Source organism: Amblyraja radiata, chromosome 27 (assembly GCF_010909765.2).
Source record: "Amblyraja radiata isolate CabotCenter1 chromosome 27, sAmbRad1.1.pri, whole genome shotgun sequence".
In the NCBI taxonomy this organism is placed as follows: Eukaryota; Metazoa; Chordata; class Chondrichthyes; order Rajiformes; family Rajidae; genus Amblyraja; species Amblyraja radiata.
In genome coordinates, this window is record NC_045982.1 from 12,693,969 (window position 1) to 12,720,882 (window position 26,914).

Sequence of the window (26,914 nt, forward strand, 5' to 3'; positions counted from 1 at the left end):
GGATGAAGTACATGTGGATTACACGATCGTGGATTAGTTTGGAGATCTGAATTTGTTGGGATAATATTGATTAGTTTGAAATTTAGTGCGAATGTTGTAATTTAATGAACAGGACATTAAACAAAGAATGCCATGTATTCTATGTGATGGCAAAGTTGTATATGTTCTCCAGTACCTGAAAGCTTTGTCTGTCCAAAAGTGTTGAAGCAAGATCAGGAATATCACGGAATAACATTGTAAAAGTGTTGCCAGAAAAAAGTACATTCCTTTCACACCCCTATCCCCTCCCTGCCCCCAATACACCATACACTGTCTCTAACGATATAAACGCACTAATCCAATGTATTGAACTGTCAACCTTGTACAAATGAAAGTGATTTGAATAACTACAAAACAAGAAGGGTTTCGGCCCGAAACATTGCCTATTTCCTTCGCCCTATAGATGCTGCTGCTCCCGCTGAGTTTCTCCAGCTTTTTTGTGTACCTTCGATTTTCCAGCATCTGCAGTTCCTTCTTAAACTACAAAACATTGTTTTAACTATACAGGAACTGATGTTTGAAGGGGTTGATTTCAAGACTAAGGATGCTGATGGTTTATTTTAACATGAATCACAATATTCTGTCCACATTGACCATTCCAAGCTCTTGCATGACATTTCAATTCCCGTTGCCATTATTATGTTAATCTGTCCATCCTGGGCCTTGATTGCCGGAGTGAAGACCAACACAAATTAGAGGAACAACACTTCATTTATGTCTTGGCAGTTTTCAACCCAACTACAAATATTGAACTTTCCAATTTTAGGTCATCTAAAAAGGTAGAGACTGGAGGGAAGTTTATTGTCAAGGTACACATGACAATAAACTAAACTAACTAATCTTCCCTCCAGTCTCTACCTCTACCTCTTGTTGCATCCCACACACACACTTCACTGGTAGGTTTCCCCATGCCCCATCTGGATGTGGTTCCATCTGCCATTTGTCTCTCCCCTAATACCTCTCATAATCACCTTCCGTACAATCCACCACTGGCAACCTTTGTTGCTGCTTCCAGTGGCCTCGCCGTTGCCCTCCACACTCGCCCTCCCCTCCTCTGGCTTATTTCTCTCCCCCCCCCCCCCCCCCCCCTTTTTTTGTTTCTCCTATCTGCTTCCATCCATCATCTACTTGCCTTGGCCTCCCAGCTCCATCCCTCCCCTCTCTGGCTTTATCATCCTTCACCCTCCCTGGTCCATCAGTCACCTCGAGCTCTTGTCCAAGGTCTTGTCCGGAAGCAGGTTTTTGACCTGAAATGCAACAATATATTTCCATCCACAGATGCTACTTGACCCGTTGAGTTCCTCCAGCTCATTATTGCTTGAGGTTCCAGCATTTGCAGTCTTTTGAGTATATTTCTTGTCAGAATCCAGAAAGAAGCCGGCATGCATTCCATTCAATAACAGGGAGATTTTGCATTAACCTTCAATGAGATGTGCATATGCAAGCATAACACATCTTGCATAAGTGGAACTTGGATCAGTAGCTGGATAATTCTACTGGTTTCTCCACAGTATCTTCACATTCACCAATTAAGACATTTGATCAGCACAAACGGCAGGTCAGTGTGGCGTGCTTAAGTTCTAGAATAGTGTACCTTTACAAGTTGGGATCCTGCCTCTCAGTGCCAGCAACCTGAAGGGGGTGATCTCGGGTGCTATCTGTGGAGATTGCACTTGTTCTCCCTGACAACATAGGTTTCCTCTCTGCGTTTTGGTTTCAAACCACAACCCGAACATGTACATTGGTTGGTTGATCGATAAGTGTAATTGCCCCTGGTATGTGCATTGGTTAATTGGCGACTATAATTACTCCTTGTGTGAAGGTGGTGGAGTCTGACGTGAGTTGATGGGATTACAGGCAGAATTAAAATCGATTGGTGTAAGTGGATGTGATAGTTGGCTGGAAGATCCCGCTTCCATGCTGTAAGTGATTTGTACCTGGACCACTTATGCATGGAAAAACTTGAGGTTTGTCCTGTTGCCGCTAGTTTTCATTTGTCTTCATCAAAACCCCCTAACATTGAAACCAGATAAACAAATTTCCCAAAATAATAATCGTCTCTGCCACTTGCTGCTGCTGCTGCAGCAGCAGCACAGATGTTTGAGTTGCCGGTGACATTTCTTAGTGAATTTCAGGCATACTGTTTGCCCCTGATGTGCCCTTATCATCCTACCAAACATTGCCTCCCCCACCACCAACAGCTACCATCATCAAAACACTATGTTGATTAAAAATACACCAACATTTTATGGGAGTGTAGTTTGGAATACAAATTTCCAGTCTCATGGGGGTAGCATTGTGAAAAGTCCAAGGCACTGTCTATTACCTTGTCCCAGAGATGCTTATGCATCCCTGAGTAAGAAATGGCCAATGCTGCTCAAATTTATTTTCTCCTGTTCAGGTGATTTATGAAGGCTTCTGTATCATGCATTCCACTAACATCCAGCCTCCATACAGATTGTTCTCATTGTAGGTGTTTGGGTAAATGTATAATTACCACAATGATAGACACAACATGCTGGAGGAACTCAGTGGGTCAGGTAGCACCTCTGGAGAAAATGAGGGCTCAACCCAAAATGTCACTCATCTATTTTCTCCAGAGATGCTGCCTGGCCTGCTGAGTTACTGCAGCATTTTGTGTCCATCATTGGTATAAACAGCATCTGCAGTTCTTTCTTATTACATTATTACCACAATGCTGTCTGCTGCCCTAAATTTGTTGACATGACTTTAGCAGAGCGATTTTAGCTCATGGTTTGACAATGCTATTTAATTCATTGATTAACAATTCTGAAATATATCTGTGTCTGGGAGTGATTGAGGCCAGCAGTGCTGCTCTATATTCTGAAATGATGATCTTGCTGCTTCAACATTAGTTACAAAGTTGAGCATTGCTTTTGGCAGACAGCTTCCTTTGTCTGCAACTATCCAAGGAGGAGCACCTTGCATTCCCACCAGATGGCAGCAACAGTTTACAAAGATGCAAGGATCGTTCCACTTGGTTTTGAAATGTAATCTATTCTTTGGAAATCAGATTAAAAAAATTAATGGACTCCAATCAACTCATGGAAAGTACAATTTAAATGATTTCATGGTGCTTTATTACATTGTCAAAATGTCATACAGTTAAGAAACAGGCCCTTTGGCCCACCATGTCTTACTGTATGTCGATCATAGGCTGCTTAACAGCTCTTGGTCCATAACTTGCTATGTCTCAGCAGCTCAAGTGCTCATCCATTTGCTGAATATTGTAAGAGTACTTGTCTCTACCACACTCTTGGGCTCTGCATTCCAGATTACCACCACCCTCAACATGAATTATTGCTTAGATTTCCCCTAACTTACTACTACTCACCTTAAACCCAAGCCCTCTTAGACACCTCTGCTATGGGGAAACGTTTCTATCTACCCAATCTACATTATAGTGTAGAAACAGGCCCTTCGGCCCAACTTAGCCACACCAGCCAACATGTCCCAGCTACACTAGTCCCACCTGCCTGGGTTTGGTCCATATCCCTCCAAACCTATCCTATCCATGTACCTAACTGTTTCTTAAACATTGGGATGGTCCCAGCCTCAACTACCCCCTTTGGTAGCTTCTTTCCTACACCCACCACCCTTTGTGTGAAAAAGTTACAACTCATATTCTTCCCCAATCCTTGAAAGTATTCTCCTGGTTCTCTGTTCCATTCCATTTCCAGGACGGCACAGCAATAGAGTTGCTGCCTTACAGCACTCCAGGTTTGATCACGACTACAGGTGCTGTCTGTACAGAGTTTGTATGTCCTCCCCGTGACCACGTGCATTTTTTCCAAGATCTTCGGTTTCCTCCCGCACTCCAAAGATGTACGGGCGTGTAGGTTAATTGGCTTGGTATAATTTTAAATTATGCAGTGTGTGTAGGATAGTGTTAAAGTGTGGACTCGGTGAGCCGAAGGGCCAGTTTCCGCGCTGTATCACTAAACTAATAACTCCACGCCCTGTTAAAAGTTAATCGAGAGCATTCTGCTGGTCCTACCATAGCCCCACCCCAAATCTCCTCAAGGGCACACTCCTGGTCTCAACTCATTGTACGCCGATTGTCATCCATACTCCTATTCCAACTTTACGTGGCAGGTGCATTTGAATTTCAAAGTTACCAGAAACAAACACCATATGCATTGAACCTTTATGATGTGGTTGCAGAGTTGAATAGCAGTTCTACAAGGAACAAATTAAATTGTCACTGACAAATTAACTTATATTGTCTGTATTCAGTTTCAAAGAATTACAAATTGGTATATTTGTTGCAACTACTTTTAATGGCAAAGAGCTTATAAACATAGAACATTTTAACATGAAGCTCATTTTAGCTATACAACTTACACAAGCTGTTTAGTGAATAAATACAAGGAAAAGAAAACAGCTTTAGCAGTCCAAATAATCAATTTACTAGCTGATTAAAATCTTTCACAGAAACCATAATCAGATTAGCAACCTGCAAATTACCAACCTGCACAATAAATAAACAAAGAACATCTTGTATTTGTTTATGTTTGTGAATGTTTGAATTAAAAAGATTTAATGATAAAAATGTTAGCTCTGAGCAGTGAAACTTAAATCTTTGAGAAACGTTTGACTACGTGTTAGCATCAAATGAACTTAAATTACACGATCGCTGGTAGTTGCTTCCCCCCAAAAAATCTACATGGAGCCTGGATGGATTTTATAAAACATAGCAATTTATAAACTTTATCAGCAATTGAAAAGCATATTGCACCATTATGCGACAGTATTTCTATAAGAAATTGATCCCTTATTGATATAAATGCATGAAAGATTCTGCAGCACCAGCTGAAAATAGAATTGACGTAGTACAAAGGTATAACACTTGTCCAGATTTCCGCACTGTTGACCATTTGAAGCTGTAGGGAAAGCATGTTAAACAGCTGTCCCCCTCTCCAAATTCTGCTTGATCTCTGCAGTATATTTTCCATAGAAGCGTTCGGCCTTCTTGTTGAAGTTGGCATTTCTCTCATTAATATAGTCAATGTCAGCATCATCATTGTAACGCCGTCGTCTGCTATACTTGGCACGCTTCTCAATTCTGAAAAAGGAATTCAAAATTTACACTGCAGTTTACAACCCAAACAACATAAACGTCTTGCATTTACCCAGTGATTATCATGTCCACTTCAGAACACGTACAAACACTTCACAGCCAATGAAGCACTTGTTGAAGCTAGTCATTGTTGAAAGTGCATCTGGTCCCCCAACTTAATACCTTCTGGTGTCAGTACTGACTTACACATTTTGTCATGAAGTCCCACCATTTCTTCATGAACAGCAGATGGCAGAAATTCAGAATCTGGTCCAACTTTTTCTGCACTGTTCATTGGGGGATAAATAATAAGCAGAACAAAATAATCCTTTTTGAAATATCCAGAGAGGCAGTCAGGATATTGGCTTAATGTCCTACCCCACAAGATATCACACTGACTGCAACGCTCCTACATTAATGAACTGAAACATCAGCCTAGATTTCATGTTCAAGTCTCGACAATGTAACTTCCACCCACAACCTTTTGACCCCAATTTGAGAGTGCAACCAATTTAGCTACAATTTCCAGCCTAATTTATTGTGCTTCCAATTAGAAACAGATAATTGATAATGACAAAGACAGTATATTCTTGATGTATTTAGATATTAATATTTAAATAATGACCAATCTCACTACATAGTGGGTTACATAGGGACTGGATTCTATAGTATCCCACTGTAGAACCCAATAGCTTCTGACAATTACTCAAACTTTAGAGGTACTCTGCGGTATATCATATTGCCTTATATCCTGACAGCTTACTCAGCCCTTGAGGTGTCAGTAATTAGAACCCTAAAGGGTAAAATAGGTTGCAGCAGGAGCTGTCAGTCTTGGAAAAAGTCCTCCTCTTAATGATACTGTAAAAGACCAACCCCATTTGTTCCAGTTCAGTACCAAACTCAAAGAGACTCAGCACGTTAGGTTTCCTGCCTGGAACTGACTTACTTGGATAACGTATTGAATGGATTTATTTCCTGACAGCTGTCACCGAGGCAAGATGGGGAATTAGCTCCTTCCAGAGTTTTGGATGCCATTCCTGGCATCAGAAAATAATTCCATCATTCAGAACCATCCAACACCCCCAGAGGGCCTGTCCAGAAATTTGATGCATTTTCCACAATGATTACAAACCACAGTAACTTAAGAATTGAGATTCATCCAGAAAAACAGGTAAGTCACCAACTTATAACCAAAGCTGCCATTAACCCCGAGCAGCTTCTTAAAATGCAATTTTAAAACGCGCAACTTTATACCGAACACCTGAAATTACTTAATATTGTTCTGGTACAGACCCATCTGTTTAATAGTTACTAGAAACACTGCAAAATTAGTGACACAATGTGCTGAATAATTAAAACGAATTTCATTAAGTTTCCAGTTTTTGTAAGGTAACTAGGCTTCTATCAGCTGTGTATAGTGAAATATAGGTTTACAGTTGTACCCCTTCTGCAAGACAACTTTCTCTGCTTTTTTTTGGTACACCTCATTCAGTATTCTGAAAAGAAAACACTTACTGTTTATCAACATCTGCCACTAGTTTGTCCACTCCTTCCTTGGTGGGAACATGTGTGCCATGCAATAGACTATTTGCAGTTGCATAAAATTCTTCTCCACTGTCAATAGAAAATGCATAAAAAACGCTTAGCATGGTAGAAATGCTATATATTCGCAATATTGATAGGAAAGTCAATAATGTTATCAGTAATTGGCCCGAGATCTGAAGGATATGTTCTTTAAGCCTATCAACCCTAATACAAAGTGAAGATTGGTCCTGAGAAGGGAAAAACTATACTCTAAAAAGAAAACTCACCGCAGATATAGTTGTGTTTGGATTAATGATATTTGAACCTGTGGCATTCGTGTAATACCTTCACAGTTAAATATAATACATTTACTTTCCATATTATTACTCAAAGGCCCACTGAGAAAAAAGGGCAATTAGCACTGTAATGGCAATTTCAAATGTTTCCATTGTCATTACTACGCTGGCAAGGAGGAGTGGATCGAATTTACGCAGTACAATAACAAAAACTAATCTTCCAGTCGTCATTTCCACTTTAGTTTATTCTTTATTGGTTGTAAATATAAGAAGCACATCATACAAATTGTAGCTTTCCGTTCTTACTATCCGAACTGTCTGTTCTTACTATCTCAACTGGTAAAACCTGTGTCTTCTCTTCGCGAGCCAGCTCTCTGACCACCCGTCGTATCGCTTAGTTCAATGTAAGTCACGCTCATCCACGTAAATCCCACCCCAAAGCGTTCAAAATTGTACAGCAAGAAATATCTATGCAAAATACTATAATATACTAACAGTAACTAACAAGCATAAATGGCTCCTACAAGCACTGCTGGTTGATGCTCCTATCACTGAAACCTTGCAGATATGTTTTCCTGATATTACAGTCCTGATCACTAAAATATGTGTTCATGTCTTACCTTTATTTACTTGAATAAATATTTCTTTAACCTCTGTAAATGAGCTAACTAATATTAGCTCCTATTTTCCTCCAAGCCATCACTGCAGCCCACAATGCTTTATATTCCAAATTCTCACCCTTGAACTTTACTCACCTGACTCTATGTAATGTCTTAGTGTGCCACTCTGTTTTGATCTCCTACATATCTTTGATCCATTTAGCTGCCATCTACATCAACCACCCAATTTCTTCCATTTGCACTTCTAAGATTTAGATCCATATTTAATATTTCCATAATTGTCAGATGTATTTTTATTCTGACAATTGGTTCAGGGAAGAAGCTGGGGCATTTGCTAGATTTGACTCATGGGAATGAGGTGGGTCAAGTGCACCAGGTTTCCATAGAGGAATGTTTAGGAGGTAACTATTATAGTAAAATTAAGGTTGGATACAGAAAAGGAGAATCAGCAAACTGGAATAAAAATGATTGAGCAAAGGCCAACTTCAATGGGGAGAATGTGAATCACCTCTGATAAATTTGAACAGATGATTGATAGGTAAGATTGGAATAAAACTGCTTTCAGTTAAGAGTTACGGAATCATACAGTACAAAAATAGCCCCTTTGGTCCAACTCATCCATTCCAACCAAGATGACCCTTCCAAGTATGTTCCATTTGCCCATGTCTGGCCAAGTACCTGGCCAAATGTATTTTAAATGTTGTTATTGCATCTGCCTCAACTACTTCATCTGGCAGGTGGTGCCATATACCCATCAACCTGTGTGTAAAGAAATTGCCGAATCAGGTTTCTATTAAATCTTTCTCCTCTCATTTTAAACTTACGCCCTCTAGTCCTTCCTTTCCTTACCTTGGAAAAAAGACTCACCCCAACTATTCCTATCGTGAATTTATACACCTTTATAAGATTACCCATTATCCCCCTGAGGTCTATGGAATAAAGTCCTGGCCTGCCCAGCAAACTGTTGAAGCACATTCCTACAGGAGCAAGCAAAAACCTAATGAATCCAGTGCTTCCGGGATGATGAAAGAGATACAGAGGATGATAGAGCAAAACAAAGGACTGCTTAAGACATGTTGGGTTGTAAATACCAGGCTAATTACAAAAAAATCAGTGAAAATTAAATTGAGAGGCAAGGACAGGAAGAGAGAAGAGATTAGTTGCAAGATAAATGTGGATCCAAGTTTTCTATTGGCACATAAATGGAAAACAAAGGGTAATACATGGAAGAATCGAGTCTATCAAAAAGAAAATTGGTATTTTCACATGTAGGCCAAGAATTCAAATAAATACTTTGTTGTCTTCACTAGGGAAGAGGGTGCTGCCAAAGTAATAATGAAGGAAATAGTTGAGATACCAAATATAGCAGAAATTGATGGCATTAGAAAAGTTGGCTGGAATTATGATAGGATGAACGGGGTGCATCCTAGAATTCCAAGGGAAGGATGGAAGGAAATCCAGGGGCACTAATCAATGTTCTTTGATACAAGGATGGTGACAGAGGATTGAGTGTTGAATCCTTGTTCTAATTAAGGATAAGCCTAGCACCTACATGCCAGTCAGTTTAACCTCAGTGGTTGGAAGTCTTTTAGAAATATTGATCTGGTACAGGATTAAAAGTCAACTGGAGAAAAGTGGATTAATTAATGCATGCCAGCACCAATTTGTGAAGGCCAAATCGTGTTTAACCAATTTGATAGAATTCTTTGATGTGGCAACAGACAGAATCGATAAACTGAATGCAGTCAGTGAACTATCTGGAAATTATTCATATCTCAATCTAAAATCTTTGCAGTTGTTTGACCTTTATCCCTTTTCAACAGCATCTCGAACTGGATCATGACATGACTAGATTAATATTCACAAACCTTTATGCTGTTAACTGCATTTGTACTTCTTATCAATACCAAATCTAACACGGAGAGCTGCCTCCAAGTGGCTAGAGACATTTTATCCTGATAAAGGTGTATAAAACCAACGCTGTATTAAAAAGTGCAGGGTAGATCCCTGTGTCAGTATCTATGAAACTTCCTATTAAATGTCTGCAATCTTTTGTGTTAACAATCTTTTTTTTTTTTTTAAACTACTGGTGCCATTCTAATGCCATTTTCAACCTAGCACTCAGAATAGAATAAAGATCGAAAAGTATGTTATTTAGAAGCAACTCACGTATCATTCCTTTGCTTCACATATTGCTCCATGTCTGGTTTAATCTGCTTCACTAATCTTTGATACTGCCGGAACTGAGCAGCTGCAAAATCTGAAACAAAAATGTGAAAACATTTAACAAATATCTTAACATCAGAATTATAATCACCTTTGTTTCGAAATAAACCATGTACATATTATAATCAAAAATGGTATGTTCCTTTTCCTTCAGCTGTGAAAATGTTTGGTCTGGTAAAAGGCTTAAAATGTTCAAATTATAGTACATAAATTTAGTTTTAGAGATACAGCATGGATTTGGGCCCTTCCGCCCACCGAATCCACCCCAAATTCACACTTGTTTGATGTTATCTCACTTTCTCGTCCATTCATTACACAATAAGTTGCCTTCTGGCACATATAACACCTTCCAATTTGACCGTTCTAATTACATTGATCCTTTGAAACATGTTGCTTAGAGACGGCGGCCAAAAAACATGCAGCAGCCACAATTCCCGTACCTCATCCACACTTGCAATCACGTAAATTAGGTAATTCACATAAATTGGTATTTTTAATATGATGGCACAATAGACTGATGCGCAACACACATTTATTGAATTTATAACAAGTGATTAGATATTAAAAGACCTAATACCTGAAAATCCAGGATCTGCATTTTTCTTTTTTTTCTTTCGCTCCCACCGCTCTGCATCATCAGCACTAATTTCTAATAGCTTAACTCGTTCATAATCTTCTCCCTTTTCTAGACACTCCTGCAAGGTTAAGAAACCACAAATAGGAATCACAGCTCCAGAATTATAAAACACACTTTCTTCAGGATCTGTTCCACTGAGATCCAAACAAATATGTTCCAATACATTATGAGTGAAAAATATACTGGAATTACATGCAAATTAAATAATGGACTTTCTCTTCTGAATAATGTAAAGATCCTAATTTAATTTCACCTTATTTGCTGAAACAGATAGTAACAATCTTTGGTGCAAGATTGCATTAAAATAAAAGTATTCATTCTTTGGGATCTGGGTAATACCAGCAAGGACATGTTAATACTTGCCCTTATTTAGAAACTAAGTGCAGGAGGCGGCCATTCGGCCCTTCAAGCCAGCACCGCATGTTTGGAAAAGGGTGGATGTGAGCTGCCTTACTGAGAACTGCACCTGCTTAAGATGCTCCCACAATGTTTTTGGGAAGGGAATTCAATGACTTGGATCCAGTGAAGCCTCATATATTCACGTCGGAACGGTGTGCAAATGAAGGGGAATACACAGATTATGGTTTTGGAAGAGATCATGGGTTTGGGAAGATGCTGTTGGAGTAGCCTAGGTGAGTAACTACAGAACATTTTGCAAATATACAAACGATGGCCAATATGCATCAGTTATGGATGGGTTTTGAGAATTGCGTATAGCTCTAGCCGCTTCAACACAGGAAGAATATGGAGGCTTGAGAGAGTGCAGAACAGGATTACCAGAATGCTGCCTGGATTAGGGGCTATAAGAAGAAGTTGGACAAATTTGGGATTGTTTTCTCCAGAACATCAGAGGGAAGACCCGATATAAGTATATAAAACTACGAGAGGCATAGATAGGGTACAGTCAGAACATTTTTCCCGGTTGGAAATTTCAAAGACTAGAGGGCATAGCTTTACTTTGAGAGGGGTAAAGTATGTGTGAGGCAAGATTATTATTATATTTTTTTTTAATTATGTACACACACACACACACACACACACACACACACACACAGAGTGGTGGGTTCTTGGAATGCCAGAGGTGGTGGTGGAGGCAATGGTGCCTAAATAGCTTTTAGATTGTCATGGATATGCATGGAATGGAGAGATATGGGGCACATGCAGGCAGAGAAGATTAGTTTTTCTCGGTATCATGTTCGGCACAAACATTGTGGGGAGGAGGGCCTATTGCTGTGCTGTACTGTTCTATGTTCATCCTGCTGTCTCATGATGATGTTGGACAGAAGCATTAAGATACACATGAAGGTTTCCTTTTTCAACAAATAATAAAATAACAAAATTCAACAGCATAATCTTGTTTCTGAATGTCCTATTTATAAACAGCTCTAAAGTTTTCAAGAATTCTGTTTGACAGCACGTCCTGGGAGCAGATTTTATAAAACACTTTCAATACCTTTTTTTTCTCTTCCACCTTTACCTCCCATTCCAATCGCGCTCTTTTGGACTCCCAATTGGCTGGTAGCTTTAACTGCCTGTCCTCTTCTGTCACTGCCTGGTGATTTAATTTCCGAGATTCATTCTGCACACAAAGAACACATTTTAATCGCCATAAATCCACAAATTCTCTATTAGTTTTGCATTGTTGTAGAATATATACACCTTTGAATTTTTAACAGGATAAATATTTCTCACCCGCTTAAGATGGAGATCACGGAATCTCTTCAGTCTTTCTTCCCGTTTCTGTGCAGCTGAGGTCTCACCCTCTGCACTACTGCAAGGGATATCCTGCACCTGTGGTTATCAAAAAATAATTTAATTTTTTTGTGTTCAAATTTATTTCTAAAAATATCAGAATTTCCACGTGCTTTGAAACAGAGGGAAATATGAACATGAGCTGAATCTGTTTACTGAACAAAGGGGCCCGTTTGACAATGTCAAATTCATAATCTGTTAAAATTTCTTCTCTGATTTCCTTTCTTTTCCAGAAGAGCTCATCCTCTGAATGATGCCTATTTCGTTGAAAATGAACTTATTTTACTGAATACGAAAATGCCTTTCTTCTATCACTCACAGGCAATCCCCACTTCTTAATTAAGTTAATGGTTTTGCACATATTTATTAGTCCTGACAGTGGATGGTTTAGTTTAATGAGGCATTAAACGGCTCTGAGGTCTATTTCTGCTGGCTGAACTTGTTCTTTCTCTCCTCACAATGTGGTGATGAGTCGGCATATAAGAACACCAGGTTGAGTGGCGGTCCAATAACTAACTCTTGTTTAATGTCAACATAACCAAGACATTTTTGATTTCAGTAGGTGGAAGTCAGACCATGTTCCAGTTTAATTGATAGGCCATCAGTGGAGAGCACTAGCAGCTTCAAACTCTTTGGTACGAACATCTTAAATGTCCTGGGCCCCAGAATAGAGATGTAATTAAAAAAAAAAAATACACTAATGCCTCTATCTTCCTGGAAGTTTAAAGAGATATGGCAGGTTACCAAATACATGATCAAATATCTAGGCATACACTGTAGAAAATATCCTGACTGATTACACCCAGGAATGCAAGAGGCTAAAGAAAATGGCGACTCAAGCCAGTCCATCACAGACATAGCCCACTCCACCACCGAAAGCAGATCCATGAGGTACTGCCTCAGGAAAGTTACATCTATCATCAAGGATCCCCACCATCTGGGCCATGCCATCTTGTTGCTACTGTCAGACTGGGTTTACAGAAGCCTGAAGTCTCATGCTGTCAAGTTCAGGAATAGCTACTTTCCTATAATCATTGGGTTCTTGAACTGACCTGCACAACCTTAATCCTCCCTCAGCAACAGCACACCACAGACCACCTCTTATTTCATAGTTATACAGTACAAAAACAGCCCCCTAGGCCCAACTGTTCCAGGCCAATCAAGATGCCCCATCAAAGCTAGTTATATTTGCCTACGTTTGGCCCATATCCTTCTTGCACTACCATTGACTTGTTTTCCCAATTGCGGTTTGCACTAATGTCTTGATTTAAAAAAAAAAATTGTCTTTTGTTTATTTTCACAGAATTTATGTTTTGTACGTTGTGAATATGCCTACGATGCTGCTGCTAACACGATTTCCGTTGTACCTACATGCCATCATACTTATATACACAATAAACTCCACTTCACGGTTGGATATTAAATGTCTCTGAGCTTTGCGGGACGAACTCGCCCAGCCTGCTGTTCGCTCTCTACAAACCCTCACTGTCTCGTATATAAAGGCTCTGAAATCTACCTGCTCAGCAGACTCCGGTGACGATTCACAAACCGACTCCGGTGATGCGATGGTCGCCTCCGAGGCCGACGCCATCTTCTCTCCCTACTCAAGGAGCGGCCGGGTGACGTAATAATCGGGCGCCGCGGGCTGACGTCGCGGGAGATTTACATCACTGGGTCGTTGCCATGGTAGCTTGGCGCCAGGAGGAGAGGGCCGCTCTCCAGAGATGCTGCCTGTCCCGCTGAGTTACGCCAGCATTTTGTGTCTATCTTCGGTTTAAACCAGTATCTGCAGTCCCTTCGTAAGTATGTCACCGGCTGGGACAGCCTTCAGAGTGAAAAAACAAACTCCAAATGTTTAAACCACCTGAAAAACAAACAGGGGAAGGAAAACTACGGGTTTCCTCCATAGCTGCTGCCTGATCCGCCGGGTTACTGGCGGAGTAATGTCAGATCCTCAACTTGATCCGTATTTAATAAACACACTCCATGGACACAAGAATACATACGTCTATAGTTTTATCCTCCTCCATTCCTTTTCATCCTGGCAACGTGTCGCTACGAGCCGATCCGAGCTTCCCCACTCGGGTCGAATGAATTCAAACTTCTAATTCCAGCTGCTTCGTTAAACGCCATGTGCAGGCTCAGCAGCTTCTTGCTGTCGTAATGAGTCTTTGCCTTTTCCAGCTGGGTTTTGACATGCTGCAAGGAGCTCTGCCCAGTAACTCGCAGTTACTTTGTGCCTTGCTCATGGGGCTTTTTCACGGGGCGAGTTGACGCAAGATGTCACCAGAGTGAAGTGGTCGTGGTCCAGCACGAGTCTCGCACGATATAACGGGGGGTAGATAAAGAGTTCCCACGGTACTCGGCATTTCTGTTATTTGTGCGAGTGACTTGTCCGTCTCCCGAGCTTTCGCGTTAAATCTTGAATGAACATCGTGAACTACACGTGACACAAATGATGTAACTTTTTTTTCACACACTATAAATATCCTCCCTTGGTTGAATTGGCTCATTTGGAGACATGTTTTACTGTGTATGTGGGAGACACAGATGGACTGAGCACAGTACCTCGGTCTTACTGTGTGTGGGAGAGGGGGAGAAAGAGACGTACACTCACAGAGGCAGAGTCTCTCAGCCTGTGTAAGAGGGAGGGAGAGAGAGAGAGAGGCACACACAAGGTGGATGTGAAATCTCACCTGCCTGTTTCAGTGACAGACACCCGCCGCCAGTAAATGAAGACACCCCCATCTGTCTCCCCCTCCTCTCCCTCGACTCCCCCACCTTTCCCTCCCAACTCCAGTCCCGTCCCGACCCCCTGGGAAACTGAATAGAGCAACAATATAGATATAGAAACTGAAACAATATAGAAACTGAATAGAGCAACATGGCAAAAACATCTCTGACACGCTTTACCCGCTTTCTTTGAGATTTTCTGGGAGCCATCTCTGCAAGTGTTCCTGTTAAAAAGATTATCCAACAATGACAATTAGGTGGGACGTCCGCGAAGGACACATGTTCCCTTGTCGATATTGAGACCACCTTTTTTACTCACCTTCTGTCCCCTCTGTCCAGCTTCCGGGTTTACCGTTCGCAGGAGTTCCCACGCGCTATATCTCTAAAATCTGAAGTTAGGTAATGTCTAAAGGAACTGCAGATGCTGGTTAATGCTGGTTAATACGCACAGAAGGACACAAAATGTTGGTGTAACTCAGCAGGTAAGTCAGATCTGGGAAGAAAAACATAAAAAAGCTGGAGTAAATCAGTGGGTCAGGCAGCATCTCGAGAAAAAGAATAGGTGGTGATTCGAATCGGAACCCTTCTTCAGACAGCCTAATCGGAATTGAGTCTGACGATGTGTCTCGTCCCGAAACATCAGCTATTTTTCTCCAGAGATGCTGCTTGACTCGCTGAGTTACTCCAGCTTTTTGTGTCTGTCTTCGGTTTAAACCAGCATGTGCAGTTCACTCCTTACACGGGTCTCTGTACAACATTGATTGGTAGCGTTCCGGACCCTGCTTCGGAAAGGCATCGATCGCTAGTCGGCGAGGACTCCGACCTGTATCTCTCAAAGAAGTACATGTGAAAAATTTCTCACGGACCATAAAAATGCGTAACCTTTCAGTAAAGTCCCTTTTAAAGTCCCTTTTAAAGATTATAGTTATTTTCTTGAATCTCATTAACATAACTCATGAATAAGTTGATGTCCATATGCGGATGCAAATCTTTATTTTTATTTATTTTTTAAATTCAATCCCACAGAAGACAATTTTTACTCACCTTCTGTCCCCTCTGTCCAGCTTCCGGGTTCACCGTTCGCAGGAGTTCCCACGGTACCCGCAAGAGTTATTACGGATATCGCACTGGCCACTACGTCCATATAATGTTGCAATGTTCAACCACAAGTGTACAAGTCACTCTTGGAGAAATTCAAACTTTCTTGAATTTTCTCCCGAGTGACCAAGATACACGATTACCTGCCATTAGCGCTACGGTGGTCCACGGTGGTCCACGAATGCCGTACTGTTATCGCACGAGGTTCCCACGATGTTAAACTCTGGTTAACTCTTGCGTCAAGTCGCCCCGTGAAAAGGCCGCTTTACGGTTCCAACATCTGCAGTTCCTCGTGTCTCCTATTATGTACTGCGCTTGTTGTGTTAATGGCAAGTAAGGACTTCATTGTTCTGTTTCGGGACGTATGACAATAAAACACACTTGACTCTCCTCCTGGAAATACTCGGTACATGCGGATAGCTGAGGGGAGAGAATCGGCTATTGTTTCAGAACTGAGCTAAAAGCACGATGTTACAAAGAAGTGGAGAGGTAGGAAGAGCAAAGAGAAGATGTTATAGGGTGGAGCCAAAAACTATCCAGGTGACACGGGTTTCAATGCAGTTTGGCTATTATTAAATGAGGGCAGTTAGAGAGAGAAAAAACCCCCAAAACAAGCAAGGTGGATTGTTTATTGGAGAGATAAGCCTGGTGCACTCTTAGCACCTTCTCACAGTGCTTTCCCATCCCATACACCTGCCTTTTCACTTCTTCCCTTTTCACCACCCCGAGACCCAAATATTCTGTCCAGATGAAGCCGTGATTCACTTGCACGTCCTCCAATTTAACTTGCTATATTTGGTGGTTACAATGGTTTCTGCATTGGATAAACCAAACATAGACTGGGTAACTGTCCTGTAGACTGGGTAACTGCTTTGTATTATTATTGTTACATGTACCAAGATACAGTGAAAAGCTTTGTTTGTGTGCTATCTAGTCAAATTATACTATACATGAGTACAATCAAGCTATACCCAAGTACAACAGTTAGTGCAAAGAGAAGAATACCAGAGTGCGGAATATAGTCTTACATCATTATAGTATTACAGTTACAGAGACAAATGCAAGAATTGCAATGAGGTAGGTTGGAAGATCAGGACTATACCTGAGCTCATGAGAGGAGCATTCAGTTGTTTGATGACTGCCAGGAAGATTCTTTCTTAATCTGGTGGTACGCACTTTTGAGCTTTTGTTTCTTCTGCTGATGGGAGAGTGAAGAAGAGGGAGTGACCATGCTGAAAAGGTCCTTGATTATGTCGTCTGCTTTTCCGAAGAAGGGTAAATAGGGTTAATAGTGGGGAGGCTGATCTGTGTAATGCACTGGGCTTCATCAATATAGCGAGACACGTGTTGTCAAACAGTGATCTTTATTAGGTTAACTTTTTTTTTTTTAATTTTAAATTTCAAAATAGACTTTATTCAATTGATAAATATATACAATTCATGAACCGTGCGAAAGATTCATCCGACATTTTCGGACACTATACAAACCGTTCAATACAATTTTTTTTCCCTTTTTTCCCCAAATTCCACCAAAACGATCCCCCACCCGTGCCACTCATGTGGCCCCTGTCCAAGTAATAAATATATACAATGTGTGAACCGTGTGATAAATTCATCCGACATTTTCGGAGGCTATACAAATTGTTCAATACAGTTTATACATCTTTTACATTCCACGAAAATGTTCCCCACCCGTGCCACTCATGTGGCCCCCTGGCGTGGGATACCTTCCCTTAATTTGAGGGGTGTCTCCACCATACCGTGCCCCCCATGTCCAGCAGCGGAAGGACCCTAGACTGTGGCCCTCCCCCACCGAGCCTTGGCGTTGGCTGCACCAAGCTTCAGTGCGTCCCTTAGCACGTACTCCTGCAGTCTGCAGCGGGCCAGTCGGCAACATTCCCTGATGGACATCTCGCTCTGCTGGGTGGTGAACAACGCTCGGGCAGACCAAAGAGCGTCTTTCACCGAGTTGATGACCCTCCAGCAGCACTCGATGTCAGTCTCCGAATGTGTCCCTGCGAACAGTCCGTAAATCACAGAGTCCTCTGTGACGGAGCTGTTCGGGATAAATCGTTCCAGGGACCCTTGCATACTTCTCCAGACTCTTTTTGCAAATCCACACTCTGCAAAGAGGTGGGCAACCCTCTCCATAGCAGCCGTCCCGAGGGCAGTGTGCGCTGGTAGTGAGGTTCCGATGGTGCAGGAAGGATCTGGCTGGGAGGGCTCCGCTCACTGCCAGCCAAGCCAGGTCTTGGTGCTTGTTTGTCAGTTCTGGCGATGAGGCAATTTGCCAGACAAGCTGGGCAGTCTGCTCTGGAAACCACGCCACCGGATCCATCGAGTCCTTTCCCTGCAGTGCCTGCAGGACATTCCGTGCTGACCACTGCCCGATGGACTTGTGGTCAAAGGTGTTGGTCCGCAAGTACCTCTCCACAGACGACAGATGGGGCGGCAATGTCCAGCTGACTGGCACATTGCGTGGCATCTGCGCCAGGCCCATCCTTCGCAACACCGGGGACAGGTAGAACCTCAGCAGGTAGTGACACTTAGTGACCACGTGCCTTGGCTCTACACTCTGCCTGATGCAGCCACACACAAAGGTGGCCATCAGGGTGAGGGTGACGTTGGGCACGCTTTTACATTGTGGCCCGTCGCACCCGGTCAATCCTCGACCCCCAGATGAACTGGAAGACGGCCCGGGTGATCCCTGTGGCGTAGGACGGAGGGACAGGCCACACTTGTGCCAAGTACAGCAGCCCCGAGAGCACCTCACACCTGATGACCAAATTTTTCCCGGTTATGGAGAGGGAGCGTTGCCTCCACAGCTCCAGCTTCTTCCCCCACCTTGGCTATCCGCTCCAGCCAATTCTTGTTACATGCCTCAGCCCCCCCGAACCAGATCCCCAGCACCTTCAAGAAGTCAGGCTTGATGGTGAAGGGGACGGAAGATCGGTCGGGCCAGTTGCCAAAGAGCATGGCCTCGCTCTTCCTGCGGTTCACCCTGGCTCCCGTGGCCGACTCAAACTGGTCGCAGATGCTGATCAATCTGCGGACCGACCTTGGATCCGAGCAGAAGACGGCGACATCGTCCATGTACAGGGAGGTCTTGACTTGAATGCCCCCACTGCCTGGCAATGTCTCTCCTCTTATGCTCGCATCCTTCCTGATGGACTCGGCAAAAGGTTCAATGCAGCAGATAAACAAGACAGGAGAGAGAGGGCAACCCTGCCTGACTCCAGACCTTACAGGGAAACTCTGATTCCCACCCATTGATTTGGACTGCACTACGGATATTGGTGTAGAGCAGTTTGATCCAATTTCGGATTCCCTCCCCAAAACCCATTTTGGAGAGCACGTCCCTCATGTACGTGTGCGATATCCTGTCGAAGGCCTTCTCCTGGTCCAAGCTGACTAGGCAGGCATCCACCCGTCTGTCCTGCACGTAGGCAATGGTATCTCTCAGCAGCGCTAGGCTGTCTGAGATTTTCCTGCCAGGTACAGCACAGGTTTGGTCCGGGTGGATCACCCGTCCCAGAGCAGACTTGACCCAGTTGGCGATGGCCTTAGACAGGATCTTGTAATCTACATTCAACAATGTTATGGGTCTCCAATTCTTTATATCCTTCATCTCCCCCTTCTGCTTGTAGATTAGGGTGATGCTGCCCTTCCTCATGGAATCTGACATGCTGCCGGCTAGAAGCATGTCGTTGTACACTTCCAGCGGGTCCGGGCCCACCCAGTCCCACAGAGCCGAATACAACTCGGCCGGTAAGCCATCGCTTCCGGGAGTTTTACTCGAGTCAAAGGAACTGATGGAACCAGTCAGCTCCTCTAGGGTCAATGGTTGGTCCAGACTCTCCCACTTGCTGTCCTCCAAGACCTCCGTGATAGAGGACAGGAAGCTCTGGGAGGCGGTGCTGTCTGTGGCCTTTCTGTGTCTCCCACTTGCTGTCCTCCAAGACCTCCGTGATAGAGGACAGGAAGCTCTGGGAGGCGGTGCTGTCTGTGGCCTTTCTGTCATACAATTCCGTGTAAAAGGATTTGTAGATCCTCAGCATGTCTGTCTGCGAGGATGCTACCGAGCCGTCCTCCTCCCTAAGGCTGTTCATCACAGAGCTCCCCCTGTGAACCATATGGAAGAAGAAACGTGAGTACGTCTCATCCTGCTCCACATGGCGGACCCTGGATCGGAAGATGATCTTGGAGGATTCAGAGGTAAAGAGCCGAGCTTGTCGGTCCTTCACCTCTCTAAGTTCCTCCCTCACATCCACCCCCCTCGACTGCAGGAGGAGCAGTTGTTGCAAATCTGTCTGGAGTTGGCACAATTCCCTCTGACTCTGTCTTGCTCTCTGAACCCCTTTAACTATGAAGAACCTCTTAATGTTCTCCTTGATTGCTTCCCACCAGAGTGTTGGGGAGTCAAAGAGGGGCTTCACCGTTCTACAATGTGCGTAGTCCCTCTTTAGCTCCTCAACGTTCTCTGGGGTCAGCAGCTTCACATTTAACTTCCACGTCCCTCTGCCTGCCTTCCGGTCCTCCTGTAGGTGACAGGAAGCCTGAAGGAGGCAGTGGTCAGAGAAGAACACCGGCGTGAGGTCGGTGTGTCTCAACGTGACGGCCTTCAACGTGAAGACGAAGTCTATCCGGGATCGGGCTGAACTGTCCGATCTCGACCAGGTGAACCGCGGCTGGGACCCGCCTGCAGGGTCGCTGAAGGCGTCGTGCAGCTTTGCGTCTTTTACCATTTCCATCAGGAACTTGGGCGTGCTGTCCAGTCTGTTGTCGGCACTGCCGGATCGTCCAGCCGCATCAATGATGCAGTTGAAGTCACCGGCCAGAACGAGCTGCCGGGACGTGGCCAGCAGCACTGGGAGCTGCTGGAGAACGGCCAGCCGCTCGCTCTGCACGGGTGAGGCATACACATTAATCAGCCGGAGCGGAGAACCACTGTACATAACATCCACCTTTATTAGGTTAACACAGAACAGCTCTCAGAACCAAAGATACAGAACCACAACATGGGGCAAGGGTGTTACCAGCAGTATATATACCCCAGGGGAGACCCATGACCCGCTCTTCCCGCCAAACCAAGTCACATGACCCAACCCCCAGAGCTGAGGGTTCGCACCACGAGAGGCTAACCACCAGGGGTCGCCACAAAAGTAGATTTGAGATAGATCTCTGCCTATTTCTCTTGACTTCAACCTAGGACTTCAACCTTGGGTTTAATTTAAGTAATTTGAGAAATTTAGAGAAAATCCACTGAATATAATAATCAATTGTTATGGATCATATTTTGATTATGCCTTGCTGGTAAAATGAGAGGCTTGTTTGGTGTCTTTGATTGTTAACACTTTCTGGATTCATAAATCCATTTTTGACCCCAGGATTTAAAAAAAAAACATGAAGCAAGATACTTTAAACATACAATTAAAAAAAAAAACTGCAGAGGCTGATTTATACCAAAGATAGACCCAAAAAGCAGGAGGAACTCCATGGGTCATGCAGCATCTTTGGAGAAAATGGATAGGTGACATTTTGGGTTGGGACCTTTCTTCAGTCTTTGTGTTCCATGGATGCTGCCCGACTCATTGAGTTACACCAGCATTTTGCGTCTGTCTATACTTTAAACATACTTGTTGTTGATCACCTTCTTACCACAACTACCTCATTACTATTCTGATAATGTTGTGAATCTGTGTCATTAATTTCTGCTGCAATGTCTGGAGGTATATGCTTGTTTCTAAAACATTATATCAAAGAATGCTTTATACTTAGTTCATAGTTTTGTAAAATTACCATTAGAAGTGGTGGGTACACAAAAAAGCTGGAGAAACTCAGCGGGTGCAGCAGCATCTATGGAGCGAAGGAAAAAGGCAACGTTTCGGGCCGAAACCCTTCTTCAGACGTGATCTGATTTTGAAGGTAAGTTGGTAGGAGATTCTCAACATGAACTAAAATTTGGTAGAGTTAACAGTATGCCCTCTACTTCTTTATGTGGCTGAACAATATAATAAAAATTAAATTATCATTTTACAAATGAGTGATTTATTAATGAATAAATAGTCATAGGGAGAACATTTTACAGAATTGTAGGAAAGAGTCAAACCGGTACTAATAGAATGAATCTTTTAAATATCAGGCATATTAGGCCAAATGCTCCTGTACCATTCTTTCCTTCACGTTTCAACTTCCTTTCCTGATGCATGTTATACCATTACTGGTAGATGCTGCTTAATCACATACAAATTGAAGAAATCTATGTTACCCATTAGTGTCTCATCACACTCACCTTCCTGATATTCAACTGTGCGTTTTTGATTCTGAAAGACCAAGTAATTTCCCAGAAACTAGCTCCAATTTTCATTGTCTAAGTGGAAGCAAATCCCACTAAGGGAGCAAAATTAATCCCATTAAACCAATCTTCTGCAGAAATCCCCAGTGGCAACTTTGACTACATTCACATACATCTCACAGACTAGAAGGCCCTGATAAAGTAGTGTCCTGGGTAGGAGTTGCTGATGTATTCTCTGACAGCTTTTAAAGCTATCACTCACATACTTAAAACCTATTCAAGAGATCAGGTTGACAAATATTGATAAATGATTTCCCGGCATTATATTGAATGGCATACTGGTGTATTGCTACAACTGACTTTCCCATTTAATGCGTACATTTCTCTTTGTTTAAAATTCAGAGTTCAAGGGCATAATGTCTTTCTATATAATCAAACATTTGTGTTGGTTCTGTAATTCTCATATGACCTTTCCATGGCAAGCCGGACCTCATAAAGATTCACTAAACAGAGATAGCACAAGGCAGAATAGTTGGAAGGTAGGAGAAACAGAATTGTTTTTTGGATACTTGTGAGATTGTGTCTCACTCATCCTATCAATGTTTATTAGTAAGAAATACCACTAAAACTTAATGAACATTTAAATTTTCAAATGGATTAAAATGATCTGACATGTACTGATTTCAGAATGTTTTATACTTTGTGGAATTCAAAGGGAAAATGAAATAAAAGACGACCAATAAATGATGAATATAAAACAATTCATTGTTAACATATATTTTAAATACAGGCATACTAGCTGCAACAATTTTACACAGCTTTACACGGTGTAATAATTTATTAACTCAACTGATAATTCACTTGGAGATTATATTTAAAATTGTAATTTAGTGAATTTATTTTCCACATTGTCCTTTTGGGGACAAACACAATGAATATAATGCATCGGCTCAAACTCAGCACTCATTTACTTAACCTAACACTTTTCCGTCCCAGTTTTAACAGTGCTAGAGCATGTTTTCCTGTCAAACTCTAGTCCCATCCTCCAACAAATATGGTTCTGGCAGACTTTTACTATACCTTACAACTGATCTGATAAGTTATTGCTGAAAATTCTTGATAATAAGAGATTGAAACTGAATTTACAAAGTAGTAATTTTCTGCTTGTGAGGTAGTAATAGTAGAGAAGTAATGCTCAAAATATTGAAGTAATTAGAAGCAAATTTTGGCAACAATGCAATGCACACACCTTCATATTGTCTATTTATTGGATGATACTAATGATGAATTTCCCTCCAAGTAAACTTAAAATCTGGATTATTAGCATTGATTGAACTTTGAGAGGTATTCCTCTGAATTCAGGCACTGTTCATTCATCAACTCTCATGAATTGTGATTTCATATTTTATTTGGCTGATGTTTTGTTGGGTAAATCACACTTTGTTGGCACAGGATAGTACAATACTCAGTTTCTTAGCACAGATATCATTTTTTTAAATGATTAGATGTACATAAACAGTTTAAATAAAAGTGATTAAGTGGTCTGTAACTGAATATTAAACTAATAATGATATTTAATTGAATTTATCTTATTACACTTTAAGGAACCCAGTGCTTGAGTTCGATTAAATGATCCTGGTGAGTTCTTCAGTTTTTCTTTTGAAATATTAAATGTATTTGCCGTCAGTGGCTCATAACCATGATGTTTTACATCCATATCTTGACATTATTCTTATTCAGCTTTCGTTTCCCTTTAATTTTTGGATCCTCGACTTCCTGAGCAACAGATATCAATCAGTGAGGATAGGGGACAAATCTTCCTCTATGATAATCCTCGCAAGGTTGCATTCTCAGCCCCCTTCTCTACTCCTTATACACATACGACTGCACAGCCATGGACATATCCAATTCAATTTTCAAATTCACAGACGACACCACCATTGTGGGCGGGATATCGAATAATGATGAGTTGGAGTACAGGAAGGAGATCAGGAACCTCTTGTCCTGGCGTCGAGACACCAACCTTTCAATGTCAGCAAGACAAAGGAGAAAGTGATCGACTTCAGGATGCAAAATGGTACAAATGCCCCAGTTTGCATTGAGGGTGCTGAAGTAGTGAAAACCTAAAATTCCTAGGAGTCAAAATCACCAACAATTTTTCCTGGATCACCCATATTGAAACGATGACCAAGAAAGCACACTAACGCCTCTACTTCCTTAGAAGGCTTAGGAAGTTTGGCATGTCCCCAACAACTCTCACCACCTTCTACAGATGCACCATAGAAAGCATTTTATCAGTATGCATCACAGCTTGGTTTGGGAACAGCTCCACCCAAGGTCGCTAGAAATTGTGCGAATTGTGGACGCAGCCCAGACCATCACACAAATCAACCTCCCTTCCATTGATTCAAATCATACTTCAGATTGCGTCAGCAAGGCCCGCATCATAATAAAGGACGAGTCGCACCCTGGTTGCTTCCTTTTCTCCCCTCCCTTCGAGCAAAAGATATAGAAGTGTGAAAATTCAAACTGGGGCATATATACCACTTTGCTTCCTGAAGTTGATCACTATCTCCTTTGCCTTGCTGACATTGAGAGAAAGGTTGGTGTCTGGATTCAGGGACAGTTTTTTCCCCAGTTGCTAACAGGCAACTGAATCATTCTACCACAACTAGAGAGCAGTCCTGAACTACTCTATACCTCATCAGTGACCCTCTGACTATTTTTGATTGGACATTAATAGCTTTACCTTGCACTAAACATTATTTCCTTATCATGCTATACACTGTAAATGGCTCGATTGTAATCATGTATTGTCTTTCCACTGACTGGTTATCCCTCAACAAAAGCTTTTCACTATAGCTTAAACTAGACTACACTGACAATAGACTAGACTTAGCTAAACTAAACAAAGTAATTTTCAGTTTGAAGATTTGTTTTTAGTTACGTTGCACAAAAAGCTTTGATCTTGGTGATATGTGAAATTAAAAGATAAATAATCCATAGAACATAGGATAATCCATAGAACGTACAGCATAGGAACATTCCCCCAATATCTATGCTGAGCATGTTGCCTAATTTAAAGTAATTCCATTTATCTGCACATGGTTGATATCTCTTTTTTCCCTACCTGTTCATGTGCCACATAAATGTTGCTATTGTATCTGCTTCCACCACGTCGTCTCACAGTGTAAAAAATACATGCCTTGAAAATCTTTAAGCTTCCCCTCATTTTGAATCTTTGCCCACTAGTACGACATTTCCTCCCTCGGAAGAAATGTCTGATTATCCACAGTATCTATGCCTCTCATTGTTTTATATACTACAGGTCGCCCTTTAGCTTCTGACGTTCCAGAGAAAACAATCCAAGTTTGTCCAATATTGATAGGTGGTTTTTGCTTTTGCCACATTTTAATTTTCACTGTTACATCCTTGAGATTCTAAGCAATTGGAAATATTTTAATTCTTAAAACAGGTGGTGAATAATGGAGTGGCATGAAATAGTTTATTGGCTGTTAGCTTTACAAGATTTGAACATTACATGATTAATACTTAAAACAAGTAATTAACAATTTGGAATAAATTGCTACTGTTCATTCATGAAATTGTTATTATTGTTAATTATCAAGTAAGTAAAAAAATCAGCATTGCTTGTACAAAGATTGCTGTTGTTTTCTGCATTTTTCTTGGTGTAGGTGTACAGTGAAGATCATTGTTGTGACTGTAGGTAAATTGAATCCATCCTGCAATTTGGGGAAAAGCTCTGGGAAGTGACAGCTGATGAGGTTATTTTGGATTTTTCTTTTGCAGAAGCCGAGAGATCCCTCCATAGGTATTGCAATCAGCTTTACCAGTTTCCCTAAAAGGTGGTCAAAGTTAGAATCTGTCCGATAGTCTAATACTGGCACAAATATTGATTGTACACCTTACGCGCTTCCAAAAATATGCTTTTTTCATTTCACTTTAACAATATTTGCAGTAATTGTATTATTTGAGTAGTTTTGATGTTTTATTCAGTGAGATATGGAGTAGCTTGAGATAGTTTATTGACTGTTGTTCTTCAATATTATAACTATTAACATTAAAAACAAGTCATTAAAATATTAAGTACATTGTTATATATTTGTGGAATTATCTGTGGTTATTAAACTAATAATCAGACCATTAATGCCATGGTGGACTTTATTAGGATTAAGGTTGGAACAAATAATCTTTTGTTCATCCCATGTTTATTACATGTAAATATGCTCCATAACTAATTTTACTTAACAATCAAGTCCTTGTGTAAATGGGATAAATGGATATGTCAGAATGAAGAAAGTGTGTTGGGTAAAAGTGAAATATTATTGAAAATAATTGCAAGAAGCAGTTCATTTTGGTGGCAGTAATTTCTTGAAAAGCAATAGGATATCAATTACAAAAAGAATCATGTGTTTTCCAGTATTTTTCTACAGGTAGTGTTGCTGGCCAGTGGAAACTGAGAACCATTAACTTACATCAGTAAGATCCTCTATTTCGGAACCTGATAAGCACTGCAGCCTGCAAACACTCATTTATTTTAAAGATTATTCAGGCTAATGACCTCTTTGGAAGCTCAGGTAACCTCCTGAGAGC

General features: G+C 41.6%; 1 protein-coding gene across 1 annotated transcript; it reads right to left on the reverse strand.

The window, feature by feature from the left end:
* Positions 1–4,319: 4,319 nt before the first annotated feature.
* On the reverse strand, positions 4,320–13,805 carry syf2 (SYF2 pre-mRNA splicing factor). Its single transcript, XM_033045163.1, has 7 exons — positions 13,691–13,805; positions 12,115–12,213; positions 11,876–12,001; positions 10,363–10,480; positions 9,729–9,819; positions 6,635–6,733; positions 4,320–5,125 (listed from the first exon to the last, which is right to left on the reverse strand). The coding sequence occupies exons 1-7, from the start codon at positions 13,763–13,765 to the stop codon at positions 4,960–4,962; spliced, it is 774 nt and encodes a 257-aa protein (XP_032901054.1). The 5' UTR covers positions 13,766–13,805; the 3' UTR covers positions 4,320–4,959.
* Between the last annotated feature and the right edge of the window lie 13,109 nt (positions 13,806–26,914).